This window comes from Delphinus delphis, chromosome 5 (genome assembly GCF_949987515.2).
Source record: "Delphinus delphis chromosome 5, mDelDel1.2, whole genome shotgun sequence".
NCBI classification, from domain to species: Eukaryota; Metazoa; Chordata; class Mammalia; order Artiodactyla; family Delphinidae; genus Delphinus; species Delphinus delphis.
In genome coordinates, this window is record NC_082687.1 from 46,522,879 (window position 1) to 46,538,766 (window position 15,888).

The window sequence follows — 15,888 nt, forward strand, 5'->3', positions numbered from 1 at the left end:
ATAGATGCTTCAAGACTAATTCAAGTATCACTTGATCACTGTCAAGTAAAACTACCCCCTCCTCCCTAACCTGTTCCTCCTTTTTACCTTGTGCTCTTCTCTCTCAGAGACACTCTCACTTTTCTGTTCTCCCCATGAGACCTTGGGCTCCTTCAGGGTTCAATAAGGGAATCTACCTGGGATAATGTGTGCCACAAAATTATTTTATTATTAAGTTAATTAATTGGTTAATTAATTATTTAATATTTAGGTTCTTCAGGTTCATTTTTTATGTCATCTATTCGTGGAACAATAATTGAAAACACATCTTCAACTGGGACTTTGACGCAAATCCCTTTTTTCCCTAAATATGAAGTGGAACTTGATTCTCACAGAAAAGTCATTCCTTACCCTGGAAAGGAACACATTGAACGTGTTTTGGAAGAATATTCACATCAAGTCAAAGATTTGCAGAGAAGACTAAATGAAGTGAGTTACATTCTTTTCCTCCAGTATCTGATACCATTTTGGGGAGACAGTGAGGCACAGAGCTTTGGAATAGAACCCAAGCTTTCTGGAAAAAAAACTTAATAATGGATTCATGGGACTTCCCTGGTGGTGCAGTAGTTAAGAATTCACCCCCCAATGTAGGGGACATGGGTTCGATCCCTGGTCAGGGAACTAGATCCCAAATGCATAGCACAACTAAGAGTTTGCATGCCACAGCTAAGGAGCTCACCGGCCGCAGCTAAGACCCAGCACAAAATCACCAAAAATAAATAAACAAAATTAAAAAAAATAATAATAATGGATTCATTGGTTAAACTTGTTAATTTGGCCTATGCCTTCTATTTCACTATTAAAAATTGGACTGATGGAAAGTCTACACACCCATTTGTCTTTTGTTAATAATAAGTCATAATGCCTTGTCTTAATGGTGTAATTTTTTTCCAGTTTTATTGAGCTATAATCAACATAGAGCACTGCATAAGTTTAAGGTGTACAACATAATGAATTGACTTATATATATCATGAAATGATGACCACAATAAATGTACTTAACATTTATCATCTCATATAGATAAAAAAAAAAAAAAGAAAAAAATTTTTTTCCTAGTCATAAGAACTCTTAGGATTACTCTCTTAACAACTTTCATATATACCATACAACAGTGTTAATTGTAGTCATCATGTTGTACGTTACATCCCCGGTACTTATGTTGTACCTTTTGATCACCTTCATCCAATTCCCCCTCTCCCCACATCCCTGTTTGGTAACCACAAATCTGATCTCTTTCTGTGTAAGTTTTTTTGGTTTTTTGTTTTTTAGATTCCACATGTAAGTGAGATCATATGATACTTGTGTTTCTCTGTCTGATGTATTTCACTTAGCATAATGCCCTCGGTGTCCATCCATGTTGTCGTAAATGGCAGGATTTCCTCCTTTTTGTGGCTGAATAATATTCCATTGTGTGTGTGTGTATACATACATACCTCAACTTCTTTATCCATTCGTCTGTCAGGAGACACTTAGGTTGTTTCCATGTCTTGGCTATTATAAAGCATGCTGCTATGAACATGGGGTGCAGGTATCGCTTCGACATAGTGTTTTCATTTCCTTTGGGTAAATTTCCAGAAGTGGAATTGCTGGATCATATGTTAGTTCTCTTCTTGACTTTTTGAGGATCCTCCATACTGTTTTCCGTAGTGGCTGCACCAGTTTTTTATAATCCCATCAGTAGTACACGAAGGTTCCCTTCTCGCCAGCATTTGTTCTCTCTTGCCTTTTTGATGTTAGCCATTCCAACAGGTGTGAGGTGATATCTCATTGTGGTTTTGATTTGCATTTTCCTAGTGATTAGTGGTATTGAGCATCTTTTCATGTGCCTGTTGGTCATTCGTATTTCTTTGGAAAAATGTCTATTTGGATCCTTTGCCCGTTTTTAATTAGATTATTTGGATTTTTGCTATTGAGTTATATGAGTTCTTTATATATTTTGGATGTTAACCCCTTATCAGATATAGGATGTGCAAATACCATTTTTTCCCAATCCATAGGTTGTCGTTTTCATTTTGTTAATTGTTTCTTTTGCTGTGCTCTTGGTGTAATCTCAGTGAAACTTGAATAGCTCAAAATGTTACAATTAATGACATTCATCTATAATTATAATTAGTAATCGGTTCAGGCCTGCTATCCTGCTTTCATGATACCTGGTTTTTCTTTACAAAGCAGTTGGTAGGGGGTCGGTTTTTAGATGCATGTGTATACACGATAGCTAAGTAGTGTATAGAAGTTATTCGATAAAAATTTCAAGTGGAGCTTGTGTAGAATGAAGCTGGCTTTAGTCAGCTTTACAGCTGCAGGTTGGATCCTGATAGTCTATAGCCTAGAAGTCAAACTTATACAAAGGCCTTTGTGATCGAATATTTTTCGCTGTACATTTTAGCCTCTTCGGCTACCTGTTCCCTATATGTACCCTCCATTCTAGCGATATCACTCTTCCCTGGATGTGCCATTCTGTTCTAGACCTTCATGCCTTTGCCCAAGTCATTTCCTCTTCTCTGCCTGTCTACCTGTTAAATTCTTATTATCCATCAAGACTCAGCTCAAGCATTTCCTTCTCTGAAGCCTTTCCTCTAGACACAAGTAGGTGTGTTCTCCTCTGTACACTTGTTGCTCTTCATACACACGTCTATTGTAGTATTTAGAACGTTTTATTATATTCATTAACGGATTGTTCTACTTCATCAGAATGTGTGAGCACTTAAAAAAATAACTATAAATTTATTAAGTGCTGAAAATGAGATACCATTGTATTATGTAGAGGGGATGCAAAGATGAATAAGATAGGACTCATAAGGAGTTCATAGTCTTGAAGGGGGCCTGGCATATAAACAAATAATGACAATACTTTATGATAAGTGCACTAAAGAGATGGATTGATGATAGATAGATAGATGAAGCACAGAGGTACCAATGAGGAAAAGAAGCAATGTCAGTTAATTTTCCAAGTCTATCCTCTGGCGGAGTATGTGACACTTGACTGGCTCCCAATAAATTAGTTAAATCAGTAAATAAATAACAGGGCTATTTGGGTACTTACAATATTTATCGCAAACCTCCTATGTAACAGATATTATGCTAGGTACTGGATATATAAAAATGGAAAAGGTGTGGTCCTTTTTATGTACACATTTACAGTCTTATAGCTGAGATATTTAAAATAGAAAATGGTAGTAACAGGACATGTATGCTACAGTAGGGGTAAGCGGTGATGCTAAATCTAATCAATCCTTTACATTCCTTGTCTTACTTGACTTTCCAACAACATTTGACACACATGACAATTCTCTTCCTCTTGAAGTGCTCTTTTCTCTTAGGTCTCATGGAAACACACTCTCCTGATTTTCCTCCAGCTCATTCTTTTTCAGTTTCTTATTCCAGCAAAACCCTCCATAGACAGTAATAGTGATTCCCATAGCTTCTGTTGCCATTTATATATAAGTGAATGTTCGGTTTACATTTCTGGTCAGACCTCTTAACTGGTCTCCACACCAGTTAGTGTACCTGTGTTCCTACTGGACATTTCTACTTGAAATGTTTCTCAGGCTCCATAAACTCAACATTTCCAGTTGCATACCTGATCTTTCCCCCAAACCTTTCTTCTAGCTGTATATGGTGCCACATTTATATTGTTGCACAGGGCAAAAACCTGATTCATTCCTGATACCTCTTCATTTTCCCTGACATCCACTTTACTACCAAGTCCATCCAGTGTACCACATATATTTCTCAAATATGGAAATGTTTTCATTTCCACTGTTACCATCCAAAGTTCAGACTACTCTAGCCGTTCACCTGGACTATTAGAAAAGAAGGTAAAGGATCTTACCTTATATTGACTATATAAACATTGTCAACTGCAGAATTAGGTAGTAACCTATTATATTTCCTTTCCTGTGTAATGTTTGTTTTTCCTGTGGTTCCTAATTGCCTTGCTTTTTCCTTATACTGTTGATATTTACCTTTATCATATCCTCATTAAAAAATTATTATATAGGTTTTCTATCAAACCTCCTTTAACCCAGGACCCTTTAGGAGTTCTTCTGTCTAGTCTCGATGAGTTTCTTCTTAGGTCTGCTGTATAGATATTTTCTTGGGATTCCTATCACTGCTTTCCTGGTTGAATTCATGATTTCCAGGATTCACTGTTTTCTCTTTTCCTCTTTCTTGATTTATTTCTTCATTTAGTCAAAACACATCTTTAGAAACTTTTAAGAAGTATATGGGACATACATTATATGAATTTTTTCATTCTGATAATGACTTAAGCTGGATAAAGCTGAGAGTTATTTTCTCTCCGTCCTTTGAAAATATTGTGTGCCCTTGCACAGACTGAGAAGATGTCTATCTGATTCTTGTTCCTTTGCAGATGATATGTTTTCACTTAATTGGGGTCCACCTTTGGAAACTTTAGGGTCTTTATCTCTGAAATTCCACTATGATGTTCTTAAGTGTGGATTTTTGTTTTTTCCTTCCCTGTGCTAGTACCAAAAGGGACTCAGTGGACCCTTTTGGCCTGCAGATTTGTGCCCTTCAGCTTTGAGGAATTCAGGTTTTTTTGGTTTCTTTTTTCTTTGATAGTTTTTTTCTGTTTTCTCAATTCTCTCTTTCTGAAGCTCCTGTTAGTCAGATATTAGCTCCTAGGTTGAACCTCTAAATCTCTTACCTTTTCTTTCAAAATTTTTGTCTACTTTTTTACTTTTGGGATGCATTTCTTGACTTCCATCATTTCTATTGCAACTTTTTAGTTTGCAACCATATTTTTAATTTCCAAGAACTCTCTCTTCTCCTCTGATCACTTCTCTGACACAGTGTCCTGTTCTTACTTTACAGCAAAAATGTCTCTCAAACTTCTCTGCAATACAAGTTTTTGGAAGTGTTCTTCCACTGTTGCATTATCTCTTTTTGTTTCTTTGGATCTTTTTTCCTGAGTATTTGCTCATTTGTTTAATCTTGGTCTCTTTTTTATTTTGTAATCTTCCTTCAAGTGTTCAGTGGTTTTTGGCTTTTTGTTCATACTCAAGAATGAACAGTAAAACAACTGATGGCAGTCTCCCTGAGGGCAGAACTTGATGGCTTTACTTTGGGATAATTAGGTGGGGCATCAACCATTGTGCTGGGAGATCGCTCAGTGCCTGATTTTGAGATCTTTGTGAATTTCTTTGTAGTAGAACACCTTGATTTTTGAATGGTAGTTGTCTGCTGCCAAGTTTTTTAAGTCAGTTGGAGGCAGAGGTTGACTTTTCTATATACACAATTTCCACCAATTCTCATGTCCTCGGGAATAGAGTTTATTTCTATCTCTGTCTTGAACCAGAGTCAGATTTGTTCTAGGAACGGTGTTTTGGTTGTAACGTGAATGGATTGAAAGAGGGCAAGGTTGAGACAGTGAGACTAAAGTATTCAAAAAACCTAGGTGAGAAATGATTAATTAGGCCCCCAACAATGGTGAAGGGGGAAGGAAGTACACATAAAAATAAATCATTGATATATAGATTTTTGGAAATTATTAGCTATAAGGAAATACGTTCCTCTAATGAAAACTAATTTGCAGGACTTTTTTTTTTTTTTCAGAGCAATGAATTGCATGAGAAACAAACATTTTACCTAAGACAGTCAGTCATTGGTTTGCAAACAAAACTTAAAGAGATGCAGATGGAGAGAGATGCCATGGCTGACATCAGGTTGGGATTCTTACCTGATATTATCTTAAAGTTTTACTCTTTGTAGTGTAAAATCACTTGTGTGAATCTGAGTTTTATCAGTATTATTTCTTCTCTTTCATTTATTTCCTAGACGAAGAGAGAGTCAGTCCCAGGAGGATTTAAGAAATCAGCTTCAAAATACCATTCATGAACTTGAAGCTGCCAAATGCCTTAAGGATGATATGCTGAAAGACAGCAACACACAGATAGAGCAGCTAAGAAAGACGATGCTTGGTCATGAGCGAGTGCTTCAAGAAATTCGATCAGTCCTAGTTGACTTTGAAGAAGCCTCAGGCAAGAAAATATATGACCATGACAGCATGTCTACCATCCACTTCCGCAGCATGGGCTCAGCTATTAGTAAAATCCTAAGAGAATTAGACACAGAGATTTCTTATCTTAAAGGGAGGATATTTCCAGTAAGTGGTGAGAACACTACATCCATATTGTATTAAAACTCATTAAGACAATAGTATTAGGCATACAATTTTTGAAACTCTTCAAAGTAAGCCAAGGTCTCATTTTTGTTCTCTAAAATAGCAGAAGTTACTTCCACAATGATCTTTGTGAATAATGGGAACTAACTCGACTTATCTGTGTAGTTACGTGAGAGTGTAGCCAATGTAAAAGGTCTAATAAAATACAGCGATAGAATGTATCTGATTTTAGCATTGCTTCTGTTTGCATCTTTCTAAGGCATTCCTTTTGTTGGAAAATCTCTAAATTTTCCAAGCTTTAGATTTACCAATTCCTAAATCAGTATCTCTTTATTATAACCAGGTAGAGGATCAGCTTGAAACACTGAAATCTGAATCACAGAACAAAATAGAGCTACTACTTCAACAACATCAAAATAGGTAGGTTTCTGAGGTATAGAACAGGGGTCTCCAACCCCTGGGCCACGGACTGATAGTGGTCTGTGGCCTGTTAGGAACTGGGCTGCACAGCAGGAGGTGAGTGGTTGTGAGCGAGTGAAGCTTCATCTGTATTTACAGCCGCTCCCCATGGCTCGCATTACCGCCTGAGCCCCGCCTCCTGTCAGATCTGCCGTGGCATCAGATTCTCATAGGAGCGCAAACCCTACTGTGAACCTCGCATGCGAGAGATCTAGGTTGCGTGCTCCTTGTGAGAATCTAATGCCTGATGATCTGAGGTGGAGCCGAGGCGGTGATGCTAGCGCTGGGGAGCGGCTGCAAATACAGATTATCATTAGCAGAGAGGTTTGACTGCACAGGGACCATAATAAATCAATTGGAAAACAAGCTCAGGGATCCCACTGATTCTGTATTATGGTGAGTTGTATAATTATTTCATTATATATTACAATGTAGTAATAATAGAAATAAAGTGCATAATAAATGTAATGCACCTGAATCATCCCCAAACCATTCCTCCCCCGCAGCCCCAGTCCATGGAAAACTTATCTTCCATGAAACCAGTCCCTGGTGCCAAAAAGGTTGGGGAACACTGGTATAGAAGATCGTAGTGAAACTATACCACAAGTCTATAATCTCTCATCAGCAATTCCAAAATCTATAAAGCTCTAAAGCACAGAATCCTTTTTTCATAGATTTGTGGCAAACTCACGTTAAAGAAAAAATTATTCTGACACGTGTTTAAAAAGTAGGGAAGACCTTATTGAAGACTGTTGCAACAGGAGTTTGCGTTAGAGAGTGATGAGGCTCAACTCCCAATACAAGGGCAAACGGAGATTCATAGCCAAGAAGCAGGGTGAGGGGTTCAGTGGATAGAAAATTGCTAGGAGGAGGCGTCGAGGTGAGAGGCTTCTTACTAAACGGACTTAGCGAGCTTCATACCAAGCCTGGGCTTCTTACTAAGTGGGCTGGAGGCACAGACTGCCGAGAGGAGTCTGACTAAAGCTTGGTCAAGGTTAGAGTCTTTGTCACTCATTTGTTGGGAAAGCCTGAGCTAATGTAAAGCTTTTTATAGTCTTTATGAGTTACCGTGAATATTTAAAAACCTACTGTTGTGTTAGTAATGTCTGGCTTCTAGGACACTTCCCTAGATCTCTCTGGGGGTGTCACATGATATTTAGTACTGTTATTTATCACCACTGTAAAATTTAAAAAAAAAAATCTGAATCCTAAAACCTAACTGCCCCCAAAGGACTTGGATAAAGGATTCTGGATCTAATTTACATACTTGTTACAAAAAGAATAACATATTCAAAGCTAAAACAAAATACTAAATTTGAGAGTGTTGACAATCATTAATATTTAGAATAATTCATTGTCAGGCAACATCTGTATCAAATAACAATCACCACATTCTTTTTATAGGATTGAGCAGTTAATCAGTGAATATGAAATTGAAAAAGCAGGACTTACTGAGAAAGCTAGCAGTGCTCGGAGCCAAGCCAGTAGTATCCAAAGTCAACTGGAAATCATTCAGTATGTGTGTCCTGGTGGTTTGAAATTGATAGTCATTTATCTTCTTTTTATTTTTATCAATTTTTTGTTCTAAGATCTTTTAAAAAATTACTTAATAATTGATTCTACAGGAAAGTAAAACTTTTCTAACATTCAAAGAAACAGAAAAGATTACTTAACATGTAGATAATACTTTATAACCATATCAGAAGTATTAGGGCAAGTATTTGGGCCTCTTGGGACGGGATGTTTTAGATATTGTCTACATTTCAACTGATAGGATGAAACAAACACACACTATATATGTGTGTGTGTATGTATAAATATACATAAATTATATATATATACATATAAATAACTTTATAGTTTGAGCGCCTGTGTTGAAACTTTTTATATGGACATTTTCAGTCGTACACAAAGGTATAGAGAAAATTGTATAATGAACTCCTATGTATACATCACCTACCTTTAACAGTTAACATTTTTGAACTTAATCTTTTAATAAGCAGTTTTGGAAAATAAAAGACTATTGGCCTAATAATGCCATATTAAATAATTAGTGGAAGTATCTAAAAGCTAGAGAACCCTTAGGTATCACACTTATTCTTAGTCTGCTATTTGCTGTTATTCCCCTTTTAAACCCTTTTTAGAGAACAAGCAAGAAACCAAAATTCAATGTATATGCGTCAACTCAGTGACCTGGAATCTACTGTTTCTCAGCTACGTTCTGAATTAAGGGAAGCCAAAAGGATATATGAAGACAAAGTGAGTTTAGATTTTGCTGCTCTGCTTCCAGCGACTATTATACACAGAATCAGTTATGTAGTTTTTAATGGTTTATTTGAAAATGAGGAATCAAAGCAATCATTTAAAATTAAAAGCAGTTTATAAGATGGGTGCTAAATAGCTACATGTTAAATTACTATAGAAAAACAGTTTTTAAGTTGTTTGCTCAAATTAATTGATTCTTAGAAAAGTTTTTTGCATCCTTCAAGTAAGTTTCTAAAAAGTGAATAATAAGGCCATTTTAGTTACTTTTACAAGGCTTAGCTTTCGCAGGTACTTTGGTACCAGCTGGTCTCCCCGACCACTGAACGTTTTGGGGCCTAACCTCCTCTCTTACTTCAGCTCCTCCTTATTAATCATTGTGCGGCTAGCAAACTGAGTTCCCTTCAAGATTAGGCCGAATAAAAAATAATTAGGAAGCTAAATCTTCATTTCTCATCACACAGTTCCTATTAAAACTAGATATTAATATTTACTACAATATTCTGTTCTCTCCCTGTCTATAGCTAAAGACAAGCTGTTCGTTATCATTATCAACCATTTTTCTGGAGCTTAGGTTTTTGTTAATTTCAAGGACACAAAGTAGTGTCCTGTTTTGTGAATGCCACCTTTCATCTCCAAAATGTCCTAGTCTGGAAGATAAATTCTACGTATAATCATCCTGCCTACAAGAGAACCTACAGTTCTAACCACTTGTAGTTAATTTCCTACTCCTTAGTTGATTGGGAAGAAATAGAGTATAAGGAAGCTGCCAGATTTTCTTTATAAAATAATCCAGTTCTACAGGGTAACAGTACAAGAAAAAAGCTCCTTATGGGAAGAAGCAATTGAATATTGCAGCACTAACTCTTCCAGATATTTTCCTGCCTTTGAGCAACCCCTCCTGTAATTACCACTGTCACCCATTTGCTGGCCACAGGAGGGGGCTGTTTCTCCTCGGTTCTCAACTTTAAAGACCTCAACTTTAATTCGTTGTGGCACGGCTGAAAGAAGAATGGAAAATTTAGACATGAATTTACTATAAAAGTCTAAACAATAAAGAGTAGCATGAAACTATATAATCTCAGTTATGAGATTTGGATCCTCTACAGGGACTTTCAAACATTTTTGATCACTACCCACAGCAAGAAATATAGTTTACCATATAATCTAGTACACACGTACAACTGAAGCACACTTCACAAAACAATACTTACCCCTATTACTTAAGACGCTGGCTCTTTTCTGTTTTCTTCAGATACTGATTTGATGCTCACTAAGTTGACTTCGTTTTTCACTGCTGGGTTGCAGTGTGAATAACACTGCTCTCCAAGACCTCTTCCTTAGCTCGTGGCCTAGATTCTTGTATCAAGGTCATTTCAACAACAGCCACCTGGAAGCAGCCTTGAGGAACCTTAGACTTCTTAAAGGCTAAACCCAAGAAACAAAAGCCCAGAGAGAAATATTTGCTCTTTACTGCTTCTCTGAGGCCTGCTTTTTGTGTTCTAGTTTCTTTCCTCAGGGTGAACTTTTCCCCTGAAGATTGATAGCAGGAATATCGATCGAACCCATTCTGGGCAGATCAAGCCTACACAAAAGGCCTTGATCTCACCCTATAGGATGGTAATGATTTCAATACAGCATGGGGTAGAAAGATGCTTTACTTTACTACTCAGGTTGAGTGGAGGTAGGCACCTTGGCCGAGCTGAGCACTGACGATCCAACAGTGAGAAAGGAAATAGGAGAGCTGCTGTACTATAGTACGGTACAATAACCGATATTCATCATACTCAAACCATTTTGAAAAGACTATTCATTGTTTATTGACAAACCCTTTGAAAAGCCACGAAGTACTAAATAAAACTCAACTCACCTGTTTGTCTTACATAATTTGAAATTGATACAGCTTTCCATTTGTAATGTTGCTTGGAAAGATGACCCCTTCATAAGCTATCACCCATTGCTAATCTGCACATGGTCTGATATATAGCATCATGCTGATCAACTCTAAGTTTGGGCATGGTACGAAATTTTAACAAATACTGACATGTAAACAATACAAAAATAGTTTTTGGTTTTATAAACGTCTATCTCTTTAGCATTCTAGAAGCATAAGCATCCAGATGAATGACTGCAAACCTTTTATATGAGTGTTTTGAGGTCATATCGATACAAACATAATACTAAAATCATTGTCTTACTTTGCTCTAATGTAAACAATGGATCACCAAGAATTTCGACAGTCTTAAACAGTCAACATTATTGGAAATAAGGGGGGCATATTAGTTTAATTAATTTTAATCCAGATCGTTGAGACTTCTAATAAAGCATATTGAACCTAACTGAGTTGGCACCTAGATGATGGCTAACAAGGATCTCTTAACAGTAACTCCCTTTAGTGAGGGAACACTGAGAGATGATTACCCTGCCATGTAAATATAGATTTGAATATACTCCGACCTGAAAGGCATTAATAATACATGGTAGGGCTTCCCTGGTGGCGCAGTGGTTGAGAGTCCGCCTGCCGATGCAGGGGACACGGGTTCGTGCCCCGGTCCGGGAGGATCCCACATGCCGCGGAGCGGCTGGGCCCGTGAGCCATGGCCGCTGAGCCTGCGCGTCCAGAGCCTGTGCTCCGCAACGGGAGAGGCCACAACAGTGAGAGGCCAGCGTACCACACACACACAAAAATAATAATAATAATACATGGCATAACTGAGCAAAGAAGATCAAGCAAGTTAACAAAAGTATTTCAGTTTGGGTTCATGAAAAATTCTATTGTTATGAAATGTTTTTGTTGTAATAAATCGAATATAGAATTTTTAAAGACAGATTCTTTTGTTAATTTCTTTTATTTTTCATGTACCTTGACTTTACATTGCTAAAGCCTATTAAAACTTTAAAATATATTTTATTTTCCACTGCTTCAGTGCACATTTTCGTATATCCTGTCCAAATAACAATAAGGAAAAAATACTTAAAAGCTATGATTAAAAGTGAGGTTTGTGAGAAAAGAGACTTATAAGGGTATGTTGATATTATACATCAACATATTTTATGAGAGGCAGGCAGTATTACTATTTTCTCCTGAGGTCAGATTCCTTCAGAAAAAAAGTATTTATTATTTTTAAAAAACTGATGACAGGTCTGAACAAAACTTTCCCAACTAAAATGCATAAGTTTAGAGAAAACTTGTTTAGGAGGGCAGTGTTTCTCTTCAGATCATATTGATGAAAATAGAAATTGTGTTTCAAAGAACATTTTAGACGTAGCCTTCAGACATACAAAAGTGTTTTGCTGTAATGTGTTTTCTATTCTTCTCTTTCCATTTTAGGAGAACCTCCAGAATTCCCCTTTACGACATGGGACCAGTAGAAGCTGTCACTATTGGCTCTATAGATTTGGCTTTACTCTTAGCTTTCGCTTTTTGACAACACAAATATCTCATGATCTTGATTCTAAGTTTATTTTTCCTACTTTGAAAGCATTTGGGGCTGAATTTCATACTCAAAAAGTAAAGATTTAGTAGCACTGGCTGGAGCTATCTACTGTGCGGGAAGATTCTGTGCAAACCTCTTTGCATAGTTCTGCCAATGCACCTCCATGCTCACCTGCAGCATCCCTTATTACCCCATAACTGTGTCTTTTTGAGCACAGAAAACAAAAGATACAATTTGGCATGATTGGTGATACCTAAAATCACTGTAAGATTTAGAATGAGATCCCAGTACCGATTTGTCCAGTGATCCAAAACAAAAAGTAGATTCATAGATGGTGAAAGGGAAAACCAGTGCTGCTATTTACAAAGAAAAAGAAAAAACCTTTACTATATCTCAGATGTCAGTATTTATTCTGGACATTTTAAAAGGCTTTTCTTTATAGTGTTTTTAACAGCGGTTTGTATCAGCTCAGCTGCTACTTCAATGGTTTTCCCTTTCACTCTCCATTTATCTTTTTGAATGATTAATTAATATAAATATTTTTACTCTAAAAAGTGAAAGGTAAAAGCAGAGCTATAGCAGTTGAGTCAGTACTGACAACTACGAAACAAGTGTTCCTGCAGGGGTCTGGAGGAACTTCTGATACTTAGAAAGTTACGAGTTGACTCTTTTTCTTTTCTTTTTAAAATTTTGGCCTTATAGATTTTAACATCAGATGGTTACCCAGGGTTTCTTAAAAAGTGAAAACAGACATAAAATAGCAAGTCTTAATTGAAGGTTTTAAAGCGCATATACAAATACTTTGCTCAAAGACAGAAACACCAGACTAGGAGTAGAAGATGTTTGTTTTAGTCATACGAGTAGCTTTTCAAGTGGAAAGTGTTCTTGTTAAATTTATAGCTCAGAATATGGTTCCTTTGACCATATTTTGTTTCCAAAGACAGGTGGAAAAGATAGAATTTCAGCTTCATTAATACTGTTCTTCTTGTGTTAAAAAGTATTAGTAGCAGAATTGAAAGGAATTTAAAAGATCATCTAGAATACTCTTTTCAAATTATTGGTGAAAAATGTATAATTTAGACTCAAATTATAGGCTCAGAGAGCTTATGTGACAGAAGCTGGTTCAGAACCCAAGGTGTTTGACTCTTAGTAAGATCACATTTCCTGTCTGATCACATTTGTCTACCCAAAGTGAAAGTGTATGGGTTTTTTCCTAACTACTCCTACTGTCTTTACTAAGTGTGCTGAGTTAGTCTTTCCCAATAATAAAAGAGCTGAAGAGGTTATATCAACTGACATTATTCATTCATTTATCTTGGGAAGCTACTTGTGCCACAGAGGGTGAATTGTTGTAGGGCTTTTTTCTGTGTATGTCCCCAAAGGAGCACAAGAGTGAAAGTACTTCTTTATAGGATTATGAGAATCTCTGAGCACATTTCATTCGGTCACCTCATGTTTTATTTTATCTAATTCCTGTGAAATACTTTTTTTATATATAACATGCAGTCAAATACAGAGTCAGTTTTAAAATATATCCAATGTATATATTAAAATTTATATTCCAGTCCCTATAGGCTGTAATACTACTCTGTTGAATTTGAACCTGTTTGATAGTCCTGTATTAGTATTTTCTTAAGTCATGTATGTATGTATGTATAAAGATATATATATATATATATATATATATATATATATACACACACACACAGATAACTTCTAAGTATTCATACTTACCATTTATCAAAGAGATAGTTGCATATATGTGTTTATATATAATGTGCTTAATAAGTGTGTGCTGAATTAATAAATGAAGATCTTAAATGAACTTAGTCCAGTTTAAAATAGTCATTAAGAAAAAGTTAGTCTTGCTCATATGTTCTTTAAGAAGGTTTAATCACAGTTGCGTCCAAACCAATCAATAAGTTTTATCCTTGACAGTAGATTTGGAAGCCTGTTCAATAGATGCCTTAGCAGTAAGAAGGGATGTGTAACATTTGTGCAGACATGAAAGATTTGTTATTACTGAAAAGTGGATGACGAAATATTATTGTAGGCATCACATTAAAGATCAGGGATTACTACATATCACTAAGTATCAGTAGTTTTTCATTATTTTAATATCTGTGTCTAAGTTATGAGTTTGTACAGCTGTGCCGGAATCTAAACCCAGAATCTACATTGTCTGAGACCTTAACCTTTTAGCCTGCACTGCACCTCCAGGTTAAGAGCTGTAGGGATGCTGTTAGCAGCTATGGCCCTTCTGGCATATGTCATAGAAATGCAGTCACACAGATGAAACAGCTGCCCGTCTGTAAGAGAAAACTACACCTATAACAATCCTTTAAAATTGGTATTCTTATCCCATTTTATAGTCATAGGAATTGAGGATTGTAATATAACTTCACTTATTCTTGCAAACTAGGGTGATTATATAATAATGACAGTAACTATAAACTTGTTGTTACCATTTATTCTTTTATATTCAATGCCTTTTATTACTGACACTAATATTCTGAAACAAAATAGCTCTTCTAAGTATAATATAGTTAATTTACGTGGGCTCTGCAGAATGTTATTTATGCTACATCAAGCTTCCTTAAATACCAAATTATAGAACACATACTCACAGAAGATAAATCTTGAATAGTGTGAAAATGAGAGTGATGCATTACAGACCATGGCTTAACCCAACAGTACCAAGTATTTCATTTTGGTCCGTTTGTCTGGCTAAATTCTACATAGATCTTAAGTTTAGAAAACTTCGCAAAATACATCACAATAAACTTTATTTTTGCCCCCCAAATAATACCATTGCCCCAACATAATCCCATTTGTTTTCCAAAGACTCTATTTATTTTATATTACTCATTGACGTAGCCAGACTGATTTGTGCTTTCCTTTTAGATAGAAGAGCTGGAGAAGCAGTTAGTTCTTGCGAACTCAGAACTAATGGAAGCACGGACGGAACGTGATCAGTTCAGTGAGGAATCTGGAAATCTGGACGATAAACTTCAAAAGCTCTTGGCAAGTTGATGATTTGAAATATGAATGAGATTAATTCTGGGAAATTTTTACCACAATAGTTCACAAAACTAGTTTCATTTGTAAAATTACAAATTTTACAACATAGTTGTACATTTATACACAGCACAATATCCTAGACACTACTCAAGTTTTACATATAAAATATAGTATTCTATACTTTAAGCAGAACTGTTAGGGCTTAAAAGTTAGGTGAAGCCGATCTTCAAACACCCATAGTCTTTCTTTTCTTTCTTTTTTTGTTTTATGACAGTTTATTGAGTATTTTTAAACAATTGTATTTTTTTCATTCCAGAAGTTCTATTTGCTTTTTTTTTTTTTAACATCTTTATTGGGGTATAATTGCTTTACAATGGTGTGTTAGTTTCTGCTTTATAACAAAGTGAATCAGTTATACATATACATATGTTCCCATATGTCTTCCCTCTTGCGTCTCCCTCCCTCCCACCCTCCCTATCCCACCCCTCCAGGCTGTCACAAAGCACCAAGCCAATATCCCTGTG

At 36.2% G+C, this 15,888-nt stretch overlaps 1 protein-coding gene across 1 annotated transcript in view; it reads left to right on the forward strand.

The window, feature by feature from the left end:
• Positions 1–255: 255 nt before the first annotated feature.
• Positions 256–15,888, forward strand: part of CCDC158 (coiled-coil domain containing 158) — a 75,944-nt gene continuing 60,311 nt past the window's right edge. The window contains exons 1-7 of the mRNA XM_060011693.1: positions 256–468; positions 5,618–5,727; positions 5,840–6,167; positions 6,529–6,605; positions 8,049–8,159; positions 8,789–8,903; positions 15,248–15,367. Coding sequence (XP_059867676.1) covers positions 271–468; positions 5,618–5,727; positions 5,840–6,167; positions 6,529–6,605; positions 8,049–8,159; positions 8,789–8,903; positions 15,248–15,367 — 1,059 coding nt within the window. The 5' untranslated portion in view covers positions 256–270. The remainder of the gene's footprint in view (positions 469–5,617; positions 5,728–5,839; positions 6,168–6,528; positions 6,606–8,048; positions 8,160–8,788; positions 8,904–15,247; positions 15,368–15,888) is intronic.